The 16,918-nt window shown below is 36.8% G+C and overlaps 1 protein-coding gene across 2 annotated transcripts; it reads left to right on the top strand.

Moving 5' to 3' along the window:
- The first annotated feature begins 284 nt into the window (after positions 1–284).
- ifrd2 (interferon-related developmental regulator 2) lies at positions 285–16,147 on the top strand. Of its 2 annotated transcripts, XM_073819191.1 has the most exons (13): positions 285–664; positions 3,225–3,284; positions 6,325–6,438; positions 6,567–6,648; positions 6,745–6,869; positions 8,443–8,600; positions 8,715–8,768; positions 8,854–9,032; positions 11,668–11,776; positions 11,852–11,986; positions 12,147–12,275; positions 15,018–15,110; positions 15,285–16,147. In XM_073819191.1, the coding sequence occupies exons 1-13, from the start codon at positions 616–618 to the stop codon at positions 15,363–15,365; spliced, it is 1,368 nt and encodes a 455-aa protein (XP_073675292.1). In that variant the 5' UTR covers positions 285–615; the 3' UTR covers positions 15,366–16,147. The 2 variants fall into 2 exon arrangements, with proteins under 2 accessions (XP_073675292.1, XP_073675293.1); XM_073819192.1 differs by lacking the exon at positions 3,225–3,284.
- The last annotated feature ends 771 nt before the right edge of the window (positions 16,148–16,918 follow it).

The following is a 16,918-nucleotide window of genomic DNA, read 5'->3' as shown; positions in this document are numbered from 1 at the left end:
ATCAACATAAAACCATAAAAGTCACTCTATACTGACAGCTATGTTTAGCGTCCTTATTGTTTTCATATAGAAAAGTTTATAAAGCTCCTAACTTTTTTGCAGACTGCAATCAAAACATTTCTGAATGGCTGATGATTGTGGGAATTGTAGTTCTCAATTTTACGTCACTCGCAGAAGCCTTCAGTCGGAGTCATATAGTGAACTGCATTGCCCGTAGTTCTCTGCTGCCGTGTGAGCCGTAGAGGAGGAGCGTGCCGGGTTTGCAAGCAGTTACCGATGGGAAGATGGTGGAATCTGGAGCCGCAACGTGCACGATACTCCGTCCGAAACATTTCCAAAAACATTTCCCATCACAACCTGGCATTAGATATCGGTTACCTGGGGACAACCATAGATAATAAATACTAAAACTAAGACTGAATTCTAAGTATTTTGATTTTGGTACGCGGAGCACCTTACATTGGTGGTGCCTGAAGCGTGGGGCCAAACTGCACACATCACAGTATTTTGATACTCTGGGAAGGATTTCTCGGCTGGGATTGTTCATAAACTGTTAACTGCTTACAGCTTCTTATTCTTTATAATCGGTGTCGGTGTTTTGGAGCGGCTGTCAGAATGCCACGAAGCAAAAAGGGGAAACGTGGTGGGAACAGTTCGAGTAAGGGTGAGTTTAACACCTCCTGCTCTCACAACCTACATAAACATGGTCACACGACAAAGTATCACCGAGCAATATTTTGTCTTTTCTTCCAGGAACATGTACTTGCATAATTGCAAATACTTTTTTCGTAGAATTGGTCTTTAAACTATTGTTTTTTTTAAACCATCAGTGAAGTATTTTTTCATTGTAATCATAAACCTTACTAAATTATGGTATATTTATGCAAAAACAAATTAATTTAGCATTTAAAAACACGACTACACACCATGCTTCTTTGGGTGACAAATTGACCAGCTGGAAACTATTTTTTAATTTTTTTAATTTCCTTTCTAAGTTTAAGCAAACAAGATTGAAACGATGAGGTATATTCTTTATTGTGGTTTGTTTTCATGCATTACAGCTTTGATCTGGTCTTGCTGATGTGGCTTGCAACCATTTCAGCACCATAGTTAGCCTTTCAAGCGCCAGTCCTCTAAAAACTTTAATTGTGCATAAGCAAAATATTTAACAATGACTATTTTAGAAACTGTGTTTGCCCTTTGCATCTGCAGTAAGGATAGCAGTAAAGTGATTGACTGTCAGGGTTATTCAGTCTGCAGCATGACAGGTGAAGCTCATGCCTGCTCGTGTATATTTAGCTCATGTGTCACGGAGCCGCGAAAACCGGGCCTTACCGCACTACTCACGCGAGCTGTAAGATTAGATTATTTATAAGTTATTGATTAAACTTTCAACCATTTGTATTAATGCGAAGACTGAAAAAAAAGAATAAAAAAGTTTTTGATTAGTTCACGCAGAGCCGCGTTCACGTGCAGCGTCAGCATGCATTCCTCGTGCATGTGTACCGCCAGTCAAACCAGATCCGCGTCATCGCGTAAATGCAAGCATGGCAAAAAACGTAGCTCTTTTGTGACAGGACTGACTTAACGCGAGTGCTGAAGAGTTAAAAAAACGGTTTAAACCAGCCTACGATGGTTTGCTGGTCTTAACTGGTTTCACAGCTGAGGGTTTGCAATTACCTTACGGTTTGGTCAGTTACCTGGATACGCGGTCATATTGGCGATAATCTGATGTAAACAACAGCATAGATTGCACGGTTAATGCACTACTGAATACATTGTTCTGCTAATTTATGCTGTCTATTAAATTGTATATTGTAATATTAAACCACAGAAAAAAACCTGTGGAAGTTGCTAAATCATATAGTTAAAGTTAAAGGAGAAGTTCACTTCCAGAACAAAATTTTACAGATAATTTACTCACCCCTTGTCATCTAAGATGTTCATGTCTTTCTTTCTTCAGTCATGAAGAAATTGTTTTTTTTTTTAAATCCAGGAATGTTCTCCATATAGTGGACTTCTATGGTAGCTGTTAGTTTGAATTTCTTTTTTTTTCTTCTTCTTTTTTTTTTAACCTCAAACACTTGTCTTCTCTAGCTCTGCCTGAACTCTGTGTATTCCAGTTCATGACAGTTAGGGTATGTTGAAAAAACATTTTATCCTCCATCTTAAAAAACGTCCTACATCGCTGTTTTACCTTTTTTTGTAAAGGGTGTTTAACCCGTCCTTGCGCGTTCACTTTGTAAACAGTGGATCGGTACTTCTGCAGCGATGTAGGGCGTTTTTGAAGTTGATGATGAATGAGATAGGAGTTTTTTGACATACCCTAACTGTCATGAACCGGATAGATAGATAAGACCTTTTTTTGACTGGGATCATTAAGAGCCTTTTGAAGCTGCATATTGGAAAGTTAAAACTTGTGGGCACCAATGAAGTTCACTACATGGAGAAAAATCCTAAAATGTTTGCCTTAACATAATTTCTGATGACTAAAGAAAGAAAGACATGAACATCTTGGATCACAAGGGGTGAGTACATTCTGTAAATTTTTGTTCTGGAAGTGAACTTCTCATTTAATAGGTGGTAAAGATATGTATGAGCAGTGTTCATGAAGATATTACCCTAATATTTCAACTACCGGACCGGAAGCTAATAGAACAAACATGTTGTCAAGATTTTTGCCCTGGAAATCCTGGTTCAATTTGGCCAACCACAAATGCCTTTAGTTCCTCAGACAGTTTTTTGCAGTCCTCTCCTTGATTTGTTATAACTTTTGGCAGTCTATAGTACTCCAAATATTTTTCCCGGTCTGACCAATTAGTACAGTCAAAATATGACGACAATTGACCATTTTTAGCAGCAGTAATCAGCAAAATATGCAAGTTTCGTTCGGTTATATTCAGTGCAACCAATATGGCCAATTGATGTCTGGTAAACTCCCGTTCTTACCAGTTAAAAAATTAACTGGTCCTGACTAAAACTAGCGGACCAGATCCTTGTTAGAAGACCAGCACTCCATTTTGTGTGTGGTTGTGTGTGTCCTCCACAGGAGGGTTGTCGTTTTAAAAGGTTTGGGAAATAATTTGAGGCAACTTTAGTGTGCAATAGTAGCTGATGATATCTTGTCGGCTAGCCTTATCCTACAGTTAAATATTTGAAATGTCAAACTGATCTCAGATAAGACCTGGTTTAATCTGTCTATTCCTCCTGTTCACTGTGACCAGGCTCACTTCGACAGGAAGTGCTTCAGCTGCAGTTGTCAAAGACTGCCCTGTCACGTACAGGTAGCATGACTTCATCTTAATTGTGACCTCATGCCTGTCACCCCATTAATGTTTAATAAGCTGCATGTAAATATCCATTCATGTGTGTTTGTTTACATCATCTCTCATTTGTCTAATGTCTTTCACGACTTGAGAACCAAAATGCCCCAGAAACATCTATCACTTCTGCTTTGTTGTGAAAGCAGGACAGTGTTTCTTAACATTTGTGGTCAAAAGTACATCCACAGTCCCATCAGTAAAGGTCAGCTACCTCTTCATTAGTACCAAACCAGAAATGTGTTCCTTATAACTTCTAATATATTGGAAAGCCTCTAATAATTATCTTTATTAGAGGGAGGCTGTTTTTGTTTTACCAAGTAGGTTTTTCTCTTTCATTGTTCTTTGACCAATCATAAAGAGAAACTAGGATGTTTAACAAAGGTAATTATTTGACCTTTTCATGGTGGAATTTAAATACTAAAGTCCCCCCTGCTGGTTGGGAATCACATGTGTCCAGTCTATTGCAGGTTCTGCTTCACTGAGGGATGAGGCTTCTGGACAGTACTGGAACTCAAGTCAAAATATTTGGACTAACTGTTTCTATCCACATTTGTCTCTGCAATGTTTGAGGCTACTGTGGATTGTCTCAGATTAGTTTTTCATAAATTCCTAACCATTCCAGTCTCCTCCTCCACATGGCATTCATCCTTTGCTGAATGCACTGCTGCTTCCCATCTCATCCCTGCTGATATGCCTTGTTATGCTGATGCTTGTATTGTAACGGCAGTTAGACTGCCATTTGAAAGTCTATTGGGATGTCACATTCATATTGATGAGATATTGATGAACTCCTAGTTTGAGTCATTTTATTTAAGTTCTATAATAGCCTTCTGACTTTATTCTGAGTGTTGTTTTGCTTAAATCTGCAAATCAGTGAACCAGCTGATTGATCAAGTTTCGACACTGAAGAATAGAGCAGTGACTCCCGAAGGTCCAGTTTTACCATCACATTTAAAAAATATACACTACTAGTCAGGATTTTTAATGTTTATTTTTAAAGCCTTTTCTGCTCACCAAGCCTGCATTTATTTGATCCAAAGTATAGCAAAAACAGTCAAATTTTGAAAAAATTTTACTCTTAAAAATAACTGTTTTCCATTGGAATCTATTTTAAAAAGTAATTTATTACTGTGATCAAAGCTAAATTTTCAGCATCATTACTCCAGTCTTCAGTGTCACACAATGCCGATTTGCTGTTTCAAGAAACATTTTTTATTATTATCAATTTTTTTTAAGGATTCTTTGATGAATGGAAAGATCCAAAGATCAGCGTTTATCTGAAATAAAAAGCTTTTGTAACAGTATACACTTTACTGTCCAAGAGCTTGGAGTCAATATAATTCTTTTTCATTTTTTGGGGGAAATTAATTATAGAAATTAATACTTTTATTTAGCAAGAATGCTTTAAAGGTTATAAAGACATTTGTAATGTTAGAAAAAAAAATCAGATAAATGCTGTTCTACTGAACTTTCTATTCATCAGCTTTGAAATCACAGGAATAAATGTATATTTTAGAACATATTCAAATACGAAACGGTTATTTTAAATAGAACAAATATTTAAAAAGTGTACTGTTTTTGCTGTACTTTGGATCAAATAAATGCAGGCTTGGTGAGCAGAAGAGACTACTTAAAAAAAAAACATTTGACCGGTAGTGTGTTAAAATAGACTATTTGCACTATTTGTGCTGTATTTGTGATCAAATAAATGTGGCCTTGGTGAGACTTATTTAAAAGCAAAAACCAACCCCAAATATTTGAACAGTAGTGTATTACGTAAATTAATCAGACCAGCTTGCAAATGAGTCACATCTTTACTGAAATCCTCTCAAGGAAATCAGCCTGATCAAGTTAAATCATGATTACATTAAACTTATCATTTTAGACAATATCTAGTAAGGCTGTTTGAACTATAAGTAAGTATAGTGTAATAGTTTCAAGAGGTTTGATTGAATCTTTTCAAGAGGATGAACTGCATGACCTGTCTTTCAAAGATTTTACCTGATCACTGAAGAGATCGGAGTCAGTAGGTTCATGATCCAAAGTGGATCAGTGCAGAGAAAAAGTGATTGAGTCTCAGAGGATATTTCTCCACTTTAATCTGTCTTCCTGGTTTTAATGATCAAAATTGTTTTATTTACTACATTTAAATTTTTAAACATTGCATTTTAAGTTTGCAAATCCTCATGTTTCTTTTACTGACGCTTTCATGTTAAACTAAAAGTCTGCTGGTACTTCAGAGGGAAACAGGTGGGCCTTTGTGTGTGTGTGTGTGTGTGTGTGTGTGTGTGTGTGTGTGTGTGTGTGTGTGTGTGTGTGTGTGTGTGTGTGTGTGTGTGTGTGTGTGTGTGTGTGTGTGTGTGTGTATATATGTGTTTGAAAGAGGCCACACTGAACTTTGACCCAAATCAGAACTGTTTCTAGGTTGTTGGTTTGCTGAGAAGTGTATATGTATAGAGCAGGGGTGGGGAACATTGATCCTCGAGGGCCAGTGTCCCTGCAGAGTTTAGCTCCAACCCTGAGAAAAAAATACCAACTTGTATTCTGAAGACCTTGATTAGCTTGTTCAGTGTTTGATTAGTATTGGAGCTAAACTCTGCAGGGACACCGGCCCTTGAGGAACAAGGTTCCCCACCCGTGGTATAGAGTGAAAGAAGTTTTCATTTGGTTTTCTCTACAGTCTCTACACACTTTGTTGAAGTTCAAGTTAAAGTCAATAGGTGAATAAAACTAAGGACACAGACCAGTTTTGCAATCCTGAATGTGAAGCTGTTTTCTCTGAGCACTGACGTTAATGTTCTGGCTTTGTACAAGCAGAGGGTTTAGGTTTAGGTACATTAACTTTGTGGACACTTGAAACACATGGTTGCATGATGACACATCCATCCGCCTAACCTACAACCATTCCCATCTATCTTCTCCACCCTTATTTAATTAAGCATTTAAAAACAATATTCATTGTCTATTTCTCTCTCATCATGTCTCACTCTCACTGTTTTAGGGAAAAATGGGGTGAGAGGCGAGTCTGGTGTGAGTGATGATGATTTAGCGTCAGATGTTCTCAGTCACTACAGCAGCGCCAGTGAGAGCGCGTCAGTCATTGAGGAGGGCACAGGTAAACACAATTAAAAAGCAGAGATGTGCAAATCACATTATGCATGCACAAACCTTATCACAATTGCATATTGCCAGTAGCATACAAATACAAAAAACATCCACACATTAACTCCCTAAACTGTGCAGGTGAGGTGGTAGATGAACAAACAGCTCAGGATGAAACAGAGGACAAACTGAAGCAATGCATCGACAATCTGATGGACAAAAGGTATCAATACGCTGACAGTGAGCAATGCATAAGCATAGTTACTGTAAACTAAATAAGCTTTGGAGCTGTTTCACTCTCGTCTTTTGTGTTTTTCAGTGCTAAGACCCGTCTGGCTGCACTAGAGAGTCTGCGCTTGGCATTTTCTTCAAGAGTCCTGTATGAGTTCCTGTTGGAGAGACGTTTCACCATCAGTGACTGTCTGGAAAGGAGCTTGAGGAAAGGTGGGAATTAGGACTTAATTTTTGTGTTCACACACACTCAAGTTGAAGTCAATGGGACACTCTTTAGATTTTTAAAACTAAGGGCATAGAGACTGTTTTTGCAGTCTTGCATGTGTGTTTGTTTTCTCTGAGCACTGAAGTGAATTTTCGGGCTTTATACAGAGAGAGATAGTTATTAATTGTTAGTTAATTTTGTTTTTAAGATAAGTAATCTATACATGTAAGAAACCAAGTACAAGCACTGCAAGTATAAAGTATTTATATAATTTTGATATTATATATTTTTCATCTCCCCTCTTTCTTATAGTGCTTGTACATAGTTTCTAAATGTTATTTATTCACAATTAATAACTATTTATTATTATTCAACTTTATTATTGTTTTTTTTTTTTATTATTATAATTAAAATGAGAAAAATTAACAAATAAAAACTAAGAAATGCAAAACATAAGTAAACATGAGTTTTGATTTAAAGACAAACTAGTCTACATGCTCCTAGACTCTACAGCTATCAGAAAGTTATTACTGCAAACTGTAAATTTATCATCTATGAAGTGCAAAAAATAAAACTTGATTTAATTCTGTGGGCTGAAGTAAATGTTGCATTATATCCAATTACTTTATTTTAAAATAATTGACCAGTCAGTATATGGGCTATTCTACAGAATTGGTCCAAAGTCGGAATTGGAAACTTCTTGGAAAAAAATGTCTTTTTGTATGCAAATTGTACAATATCCAAGATACACATTTTTTTATAGGAATATTTGTCCTCTCCCCAAATTTCTCACTACCGAAACACAATAATAGTAATTTAATTAGAAGGTTATTAGAAGGTATTATTCAAAGTTATAGATTCATTAGTTTGAATATACATTGAACATAACATCTTAGTTGATAATTAAATATACTTTATTTTTGACAGAAACATACCATGTTTCGGTTTTCATACTTTTGAACAAATTTACCTCAAAACGATGGGACATATCTACTTGCGCAATGCAGCTTTGAGAGAGGGGGACACAGCAATATTTTCTGATCATAAATTTAGGGGTGTAGTTAAATTCAGTCTCAGCCAATGGACTAAAACATACGCAGTTTCGGTAGTGACACACAAATGCAGACACATTTTTTAAGTTTTCTCATTTAAAAAGATCAAAAGAATCAAAAATATATTTTTAAAAATAATGGGCAAAAAAGCTCAAATTATTTCAATATCATTATCAAGTTGAAATTTAGGGGTTAGGGTTCAGTACAGCCACCTCCTAGTTAAAAGTACTTAGTAAATTATGATTTTAAATATATTAAGCTTACTAATATTTTAAATATTATTGTGGGTTTTAATAGATAATAGAAGGATCGTAGGAAACATCTAATATTTGAATACTTAAATGCTTTTTAAATGTCTTTTTTGGTTGAGGGATTTTATTAGTATTTTTTATTGTATGAAAATTCACTTATTTTATTTTGTTATAACATGTTGAGAAATCCCAGGATGTAGATATGTTATTTGTGGTTTCTCTTACATTGCAAATGAATTGGGTTTATTGACTTGATCAAGTGTCTTTCTCTGTAGGTGGAGGAGAGGAGCAGGCCGCTGCTGCTACAGTGTGCGCTCTCTTGTGCGTTCAGCTCGGGGGCGGAGTTGAAGGTGAGGAGGGCTTCAAGATGTTCCGCCCTGTCCTCAGCACCATACTGATTGACAGCTGTGCCAGCCTGTCAGCTCGACAGAGTGTGAGTGGTGCCTCAAAATATGTCTATAAACATTTATTATATTTCTTACGTTTTTATTACATTACATTAAAATTTAAAATGGTAATGTTTACTTAAATCTCCACCTTTCGTCAGTGTGCTCGAGCTCTGGGTATGTGCTGCTATGTGTCTGCCTCAGATGATGCAGAGGTATGATCAGATTTTGTAAAATGCATATGAATATTTATATATGTTTGCAGAAGTATCATCTGTTATTTCCTCCTGTCTTTTTTAGGATCTGCTAAAATCTCTTGGACATTTGGAGAGTGTGTTTGTGGGTGCATATCCCCTGGGCGACGGCAGTCTGCCCTCTGTCAAAGCCGGGATCCCTGCACTTCACAGCACTGCCCTGCAGTCTTGGGCTCTGCTCTGCACCCTCTGCCCTGCGTCACGCATTGACACCATTCTCAACCAGTGAGTTTGAATTGCAAGAAAATCTTTGCACAAGCTTAACAACCAGCCTTTTTGTTACAAATCGAAGAAATTAAACCCTACTAAAAACTCCACATCTAAAAAAGTACAGGAAGTGTAGGTGCATAAGCCACAATAGGCAAAAATGGCCTACACACTATAAAGGTGATAAAGGAAAAAGCAAATCAAAGATAAATGCATCTTTGCTGAGAAACGGCAAACGTTTCAGCTACAGTATTTGTTTTGATATGTGATGTTTGTGCACACAAATCTACCTATATCTCCTTGCTGAACATAAATAACAAAAATAACTTCAGCAACAAAGAAAACCCTGCTTTTTATATGCTCTCATTATTTCTTATATCCCTCCTTGTTCCAGCTTATACTACTGTCCTATAACACTGTTCTATAACTGTATTACAACTGTATTACTCGCACCTCTCATGTTATTACTTCCTTAAAGAGATAGTTCACCCACAAATGTAAATTAATTTACTCACCCTAATGTCATCCTAGGTGTATATTTCTTCTTTCAGACGAATACAATCTGAGTTATATTAAAAAATGTACTGGCTCTTCCAAGCTTTATAATGGTAGTGAATGGCTGTTGAGATTCAATAGTTCAATAGAAGTCCAAAAAAGTGCGTCCATCTAGGGCTGGGCGGTATACCTTTTCATACCGAATACCGGTGTTTTTTTTTTTTTTAATGATATTCATTTTTCATATACCCCAATACCGGTGAGTGTGTGCGTACAAAGCGCTGGGAATACGTATGTTGACGCAAACAGAACCCGCAGCTTGCACGTGCTTGTCTGAAGCAACACATCTGAGGTGTGGACGTATTTCAGTATATCTGAGAAAGACCCAGGGTTAGCGATTTGCAAAACTTGTAATGCCGAAATTTCAAGAGGGGGTGTGTCTGCAGAGATGAGAGCAGAGATCGGCGCATTGTGCGCAGACAGATGTAGCTTTCAGTGAGAGAAAAACAATGGCTTTACGTTGGTGTTACGTCGCAATATTTTAAAGATATGTCTTTTCTATATACTGTATTTTTATTAATATTTATGCTTTAAAGCCAATGGATATCACACAAGCAACGTGGAAACTGATCGATATGTCAAAGTGAAAGTAAAAACTGACTTTCAGCATCTGATGTGCATTCTTTCAGACAATGAGAGACGATTATACTTCATATGCTGATATTAATTTAGTCCCTTAATATTTTTCTTGTGCCCCGAACATGGTGGGAAAAATAAATAAAAAAGAAAATATTTTGTGTAAGGTTTGTTTTTGAAAGTCTTAAATAAAGCTCTTAATTTTCATTGATGACTGCAGTGTTATTAGGGGGTTATGAAAGTCATAATTATGATTTCAGGTGGTCTAAAATGTGGGGACTGAAAGACAAGAATTGCGATGAAACTTCAAAAGGCTATCCATTGAATAAATATGAGCGCTGCACGTTTCAAAATCATTTGTTGCGCTACTTTGTATACTACCATTCTGACAGCGCCTCCTGCTGGAAGAGAAACGCGTAGACTTGTAAATGTGAACTTGTGAAGAATGCACAATAAAGTGTTGTGTATTTTGACTGCAAATCATGAATTCTGATTTCTTCACCTCATTACAATTATGAGTGCCACTGTCACTTCTTTGTGAACAGCAGCATTTTGTGAGACCAATCAAACCTGGGTTAATACTAGTCCGGTCAATGTAAGCCAATATACTGCAGTAATTATTCTCTAATTTATTAGGAAATGTGGTTAACACCTAGTCATGCATGGAAAAAAAAATACCGTCATATACCGTGATACTGTATAATTTTGAAAAATACCGTGATATAAATTTTTGGTCATACCGCCCAGCTCTACGTCCATCCATCATAAAAGGTATTCCATGCAGCTCTGAGGGCTTAAAAAAAGGCCTTCTGAAGCGAATCATTGCATTTGTGTAAGAAAAATCCATATTTAAAACTTTATAAACAATAATCTCTAGCTTCCACTAATTGTTGTGTGCAGAGTACTTTTTATGATTTATGCATTTTTATTGGACTTTAATTAATCCAACTTTATCTTAAACCCGATTCACTGCCATTATAAAGATTGGAAGAACCAGGACATTTTTAAATATAACTCCAGTTGTGTTCATCTAAAAGAAGAAAGTCATATACACCTAGAATGGCTTGAGAGTGAGTAAATAATGGGGTAATTTTATTTTTAATTTTTTTTAGTGAAATATCCCTTTTAAGATTAATCGCTTTTAGTATTTGTAAGTTGATTTGGTTGAGTATCTGCTAAAGAAATAAATGTAAATATGACCTTCCCTTTTATAATTAGCCCCTGAAGAAGGTCATGTTTGCCATTCCTCTGTAAAACTGTCGTTATTTCTTCACATTTACTCTTTTCCTTGCCCTTTTCACCTTTATAGTGTGTGGGTTTTTTTTTGCAACTTTTTGCCTTTGTTGTTACAAAGCCACATTCCAAAACAGTTCTGATATCTGAGCCACAGTGAATACAGAAGACATTCTTATATTTTATGTAATGCTTTTATTAGTGCGAGAGAAAAGCCATGTGACAACACCCAGATTGAATAGATAGACTTATTTGTCTGTAATATGATCTTTCTCTTTGTGTCTTTTAGCCACTTGCCACGTCTACATGCATGTTTAGAAAGCAGCGAGGTGAACTTCAGGATTGCTGTGGGAGAGACCATTGCTCTTCTGTATGAACTGGGGCGGGACATCGATCAGGTGTGTATTGTGTAATGCTAAATAGGTTTGAGTGTCAGGGAGATGGCAGTGTACTTAATGTGTGTTGTGTTGCAGGAGTTTGAGTATGAGGACTCTGATGCATTGTGTGACAGTCTAAAGAACTTAGCTACTGATGGAAATAAACATCGTGCTAAAAATGACCGCAGGAAACAGCGCTCAATCTTCAGAGAGGTGCTGCACTACATTGAGGTGAAAAGAGAACCACAACTCGTACCTTTTTGTTCATAAATAACATGTCAGTTAATTACATCCATATATTTTATGGCCAGAATTGATCCAAGACTGTCTTAGATTAGATTAGGTTTCAAAATGTACAGGCATCAGACCAAACATTCCCTCCTGTTTTCAGAATGAAGATTTCACAGAGGAAAAGGTCCAGTTTGGGATTGAGACCATATACATTGATGGATGGATGCGCCGCAGAATATATGATGCCTGTAAGGAAGTGCTTGAGTCTGGAGTCAGACACCACCTACAGGTGAGGAGGACCAGTTGCAGCTCCTTGTTGGCATCATGCTTGGCATAAAAAAACCTGTGTAGTACTAGAGAATGGAGCCTGACCGATATGGGTTTTTTGAGGCCGATACCGATATTATGGAGTAAAATAAGACAAATACCGATATATCGGCCGATATTTTTTGTGTATTTTATAGTACATAGGCTAGAATACAGTATATACATAAAATATATATAGAAACACTTTTTTAGCAAATGTGGTGATCAAACAAACGTATGTTATGGAGGCAGGGAATTTAACAAACTTTATTATCCAAAATGAGCCTGACATCAGTGCACTTAACAGTACACTTCACATCACTTATTATAAATAACCTTTAAAACACAAATAGAACTATAACTAAATGAGTACACCCCCTCTAAAACTTAACAAATTCAGCAATTACTCTTTACTTGCATATTAGGGTTCTTTGGAGAAATAATGTTCCAAAAACTTGATCAATTACCAGAGAAGAATGTCAAAATTATTCAGCAAAATAAGATTTTCTTATCAAAGTGATACAACGTTGTGTTGCAAAAAAGAGTACACTCTCCTGAAAGTTACTTAAAAAAAGGTGTATAGGTTTAAGGCTATGATCAACAGGTAAGTATATTGAACCAAAACATTTACAGACAAGTAATTTCCTGACAATTAAAAGTGTTATATCGCTCCACTGAATCATACTCAGACTTAATGCTGGCAGCAATGGAACCACTTGGAAGAGATCTGTCAGGTGACTTATTTCTTAGCATTAAAGAGGACAGTGGTACAAATTATTGTTTTAAGTGTGAACATATAGCAGCAGTAGCACCGACATTCAAAAATAATGGACTTGTGAAGGCTCCTAAAATAATAAGGTCTTCACTCTAAGTTTTCATTTAGTGATGAGTGAATTTTTGCTAGGAAAAGAGTGCGAGAAATACCATGCAAGTGTCTCAGAGCTGGCAAAAGCTATGAAAAGAGTGACACTTTATCTTACAGAGTACGACGCAGCCTGCAGAAGTGACATGCATGGTTGTTGTCACCGCTAGAATTACCCACTGTAGCCAGAGCACAATAAACTCATTTAACCCTTTTCCAAGGCCCATATTTACAAAATATAGACTTCTGGGAATCCAAACTCTGATCTCAAGAGACAAAGTCAAATCATTTCGGATCCAGAAGCATCTGAAATGTTCTGGTGTTGCTAAAGGAGGAGTACAGTGAGAAGTGCCTGGTACCCACAGTGACATTCAGTGGTAGTAAAGCTCTTATATAGGGATGTATGAGGGAGTTGTGTATATTAATGCTGTCATGAATTCACACACCACTGTGATGAATGATACCCTCCCCTCATTCCCTGAATTATTGGCCATTTTCTCAGCATGACAATGAAGGTATTCATTCTCCCAAGGTGAAAATCCTTCAGTGGACATGTATTTCACTCAATCTTTACACTCTTGATTAGCTGTGGGGGATTCTGTAGAGACGAGCTGAGCAACACTCCCCATTAAACACCAGGGCATTTAAGGAGGTCGTCCTCCAGGACTTAAAGGTGCCATAGAATGCATTTATACAATATTTTTAAATCGTTCTCTGATATCTACATAGAAGGTATATGGCATAGGAAAGTGCAAAAAATCTCCAGAATGGTTTTACAGGTCCATTTACAACCCTAGGATTTGCCCCTAGAATGACATGCTCTGTTATTTGGAAGCTTCATGAATATTAATGAGCTCTGCTCTGATTGGCTGTTTCACAGAGCTCAATAGTTTGCAGATGGATAAAAATATATATGTACTTAGGAGCTCTAGCCGCTTTTAATATGTGGTTTGTTGAATCTGCCGTTTTGAATCACGGATATATTAGTGTGATTACTGTGATGCATGTGCTCTGTGCTTCTTACCACACAAGCTGAGCTGCTCCTCAGTGATTCTCAAGATCTGAAAATCATTCGCCATCATCAACGCAGTTATTTCTCCATCATTCACCATCATCAGCGCAGTCCTCTCTGTTTATGTAGTAAGTGAAATCCTATGTATAGCAATGTAACAGGCTAGCGCTAGCATTAAGCTAGCCGTGTCCCTTGAGTGACTCACCTTGTTTAACTGATGTGCTGATGATTGGGCGATGCAAATGTTGGAGGCGTAACTATTAACGATCTCGGGGATGTTGCGTAACAGTCTGTTATGTTGGATTTGAGCTATTTTTCGGTGGTCTTTTGCAAATACTAGATTTATATAAGAAGGAGGAAACGATGGTGTTTGAGACTCATGGTATGTCATGTCCATGTACCGAACTGTTAATATTTAACTATGCCAAGGTAAATTCAGTTTTCCATTCTATGGCACCTTTAAACAGGACAGATGCAACCTGGGTTGCCATTAACAAACAATGGAGTGTACTCTGCTGGACAAACTAAGTAATTACACCATTTAGAAGCATTTCTTCTGCGTAATGGCGGCGCTAATCGTTTACTCAGGAAAAAAGGTCTATGCTCTGGAAAAAAAAAAGTAATATCAGTGCCATATTCGCAGATACCGATATATCTGCGACAGGTTCATATTGGCTGTTAATATCGGCAAAAGGATATATCGGTCGGGCTCTACTTTAAAGTCGTCTTAAGGCTCTCATTGAGGTTTTTTTTTTTTTTTTTTAGCTCCCCGTACAGGCCCCAGCCCCCATATTTGAGAACCACTGTTCTGTAGTTTTGGTTATAATGAGTTTTTGTGTCTGTTTGTGTAGTTTAATCCTTTGTTGAGGGATATTTTTGGACTTGGACCTCCTCTCATCTTGGATGCGTCGGTCAAAGCCACTAGGATCTCCCGCACAGAGAGGGTAATGTTAAACCTTTTTGCTTATAAATGTTATAAATGACAAAAAGTGACACTGACATAACAAGAAGCCTTAGTTTTCAGGGTGAAGTCAGATTCAATTGATTGTGTACCGTCTGCCTATTTTTTCGTTAAGGTTTTGTGTATATGTTTATCTAACTTTGGTTTGTCTCCGCAGCATCTGTTTAACTCTGCTGCTTTCAAAGCTCGGACTAAATTAAGGAACAAAGTGAGGGACAAACGTGCCGACGTGATGTAAGGATGAAGGCGACAAAGAGAAACACTACATCCTTAAAATCCCCGCGGCTCACTTGAAATTATAGTTTGACATACTGCCAAGCCAGAGACTTGACATTGGACATGCGTGAATGTCGGATTGTGTGTGAGTGTGAAAGGCTGGGTGTGTGCACGTGTGTATGCGGTGTTGTGTTTTTATTTAACATCACAGTGTGAAATCTAGGAATCCTACAATTAAACCAACATGAAATATTGTATCTTTATAACAACCTCTTGTAAGACTGTATTCAGCTTTTCTGTTGAAACCTGTTTTACCACCTCAAGTGTTTTTTTTTTTGGGAAAAAAGAGAATTTTTATCATTGAAACATCAACTTTTTACAGCTCTGCTACAAAAAGGCCAAGAAATAATAATTCTTTGTAGTTTTTCTATATGCATTTTATAAATGGATTATGCTGATGCACCTATGATCTTATGATGCAAACAAATGAAAATACATTTTGACTGCAGGTTGCCAGAGTTCGTTTAGACAGTTTTGTTAAACCTCTCTCACTGCCACTAACTCAACCATGTTTTACATCTTAATTCTACTCATCTTCTGAAAAAGTTTTTTTTTTTTTTTGGTTCATTGTGATGCAGTCAAATACATCCTTGTACCCTTCCCCTTTAGATCATGCTTTCAACATTTCTTAAGAATTTCTTTCAAAATATTAAAAACCACCTTGTCATAAATTTTATTTGAAGCAAATGTACTGTATGCAGCAGGATTTTGGAAAAGAAAAATAAATTATGTAATTATCCTAAACAGAGTTGGAAGTCTTTTTGACAGACACAAATGTATTTGTAGTAAGGTATGGCTTTCGTTAAAAACAAATTATGATGAAAATTGTGTGATGACTAGAACTGCACTGTAAATCTTTTCAGCCTGAGAATTTGATTAAATATAATTCAAATGTGTTACATACTTTAATTGTTCGTTTGGAATTGTCATTTTAAATAACTATCATTAGAGGCACGCACTCTTGTTTTGTAACTCTTATTTTGAAAAGCTTCCTACACGTCTCGTGCATGGGTGGTCTCGCGAGACTTTAGACCAAACAGACTCATGTCAAGTTTGGCTAAAATGTTCAGCCATACAAGTCAACATACAGAGGTAATTTATAACATTTCTGCTTGCTTAACAATAAGGGCAGATCTTTCAGCTCACACTATGTAACGAATGAACACGCAAGGTTACAAAAATACAGAGTTTATAACGCTACAGGTGAGTGACAGTTTGATGCAGCGTCAAGACGTGACCAGCTGCAGACCTGCTAATCGGCCCGTGGCTGGAGGAGTCCGCCAATGGATCAGCTGTTATTTCAGAGTGTTTGTTTTGTAAAGGATTTATTGTCCCTCTCCCGTGTTATATTTTGGGCCTGTACGATTTTTGACTTTGAAATCCCTTATTTGAATGCTGAGTTAGATAGGATTTGGTGTAGGCAAATGTAATTTTGTCATACTTTTTCTTTTTTTTAATTTCATAGAGGTAAGAAGTAAGATTTTCATGTACAAAGCACTTCATCAGGAGTCAAAT

Source organism: Garra rufa, chromosome 15 (assembly GCF_049309525.1).
Source record: "Garra rufa chromosome 15, GarRuf1.0, whole genome shotgun sequence".
In the NCBI taxonomy this organism is placed as follows: domain Eukaryota; kingdom Metazoa; phylum Chordata; class Actinopteri; order Cypriniformes; family Cyprinidae; genus Garra; species Garra rufa.
Note: the sequence above shows the minus strand (reverse complement) of the source record. Positions and strands in the feature narration are given on the sequence as shown.

What these genes read in the sequence shown, in the direction of transcription:
- ifrd2 (XM_073819191.1), top strand. Translation starts at nt 616, where the DNA reads ATGCCACGAAGCAAAAAGGGGAAACGTGGTGGGAACAGTTCGAGTAAG. An exon ending in GACAATCTGATGGACAAAAG is followed by an intron (nt 6,649 to 6,744) that starts GTATCAATACGC and finishes TGTGTTTTTCAG; the next exon opens with TGCTAAGACCCGTCTGGCTG. An exon ending in GAGTCAGACACCACCTACAG is followed by an intron (nt 12,276 to 15,017) that starts GTGAGGAGGACC and finishes CTGTTTGTGTAG; the next exon opens with TTTAATCCTTTGTTGAGGGA.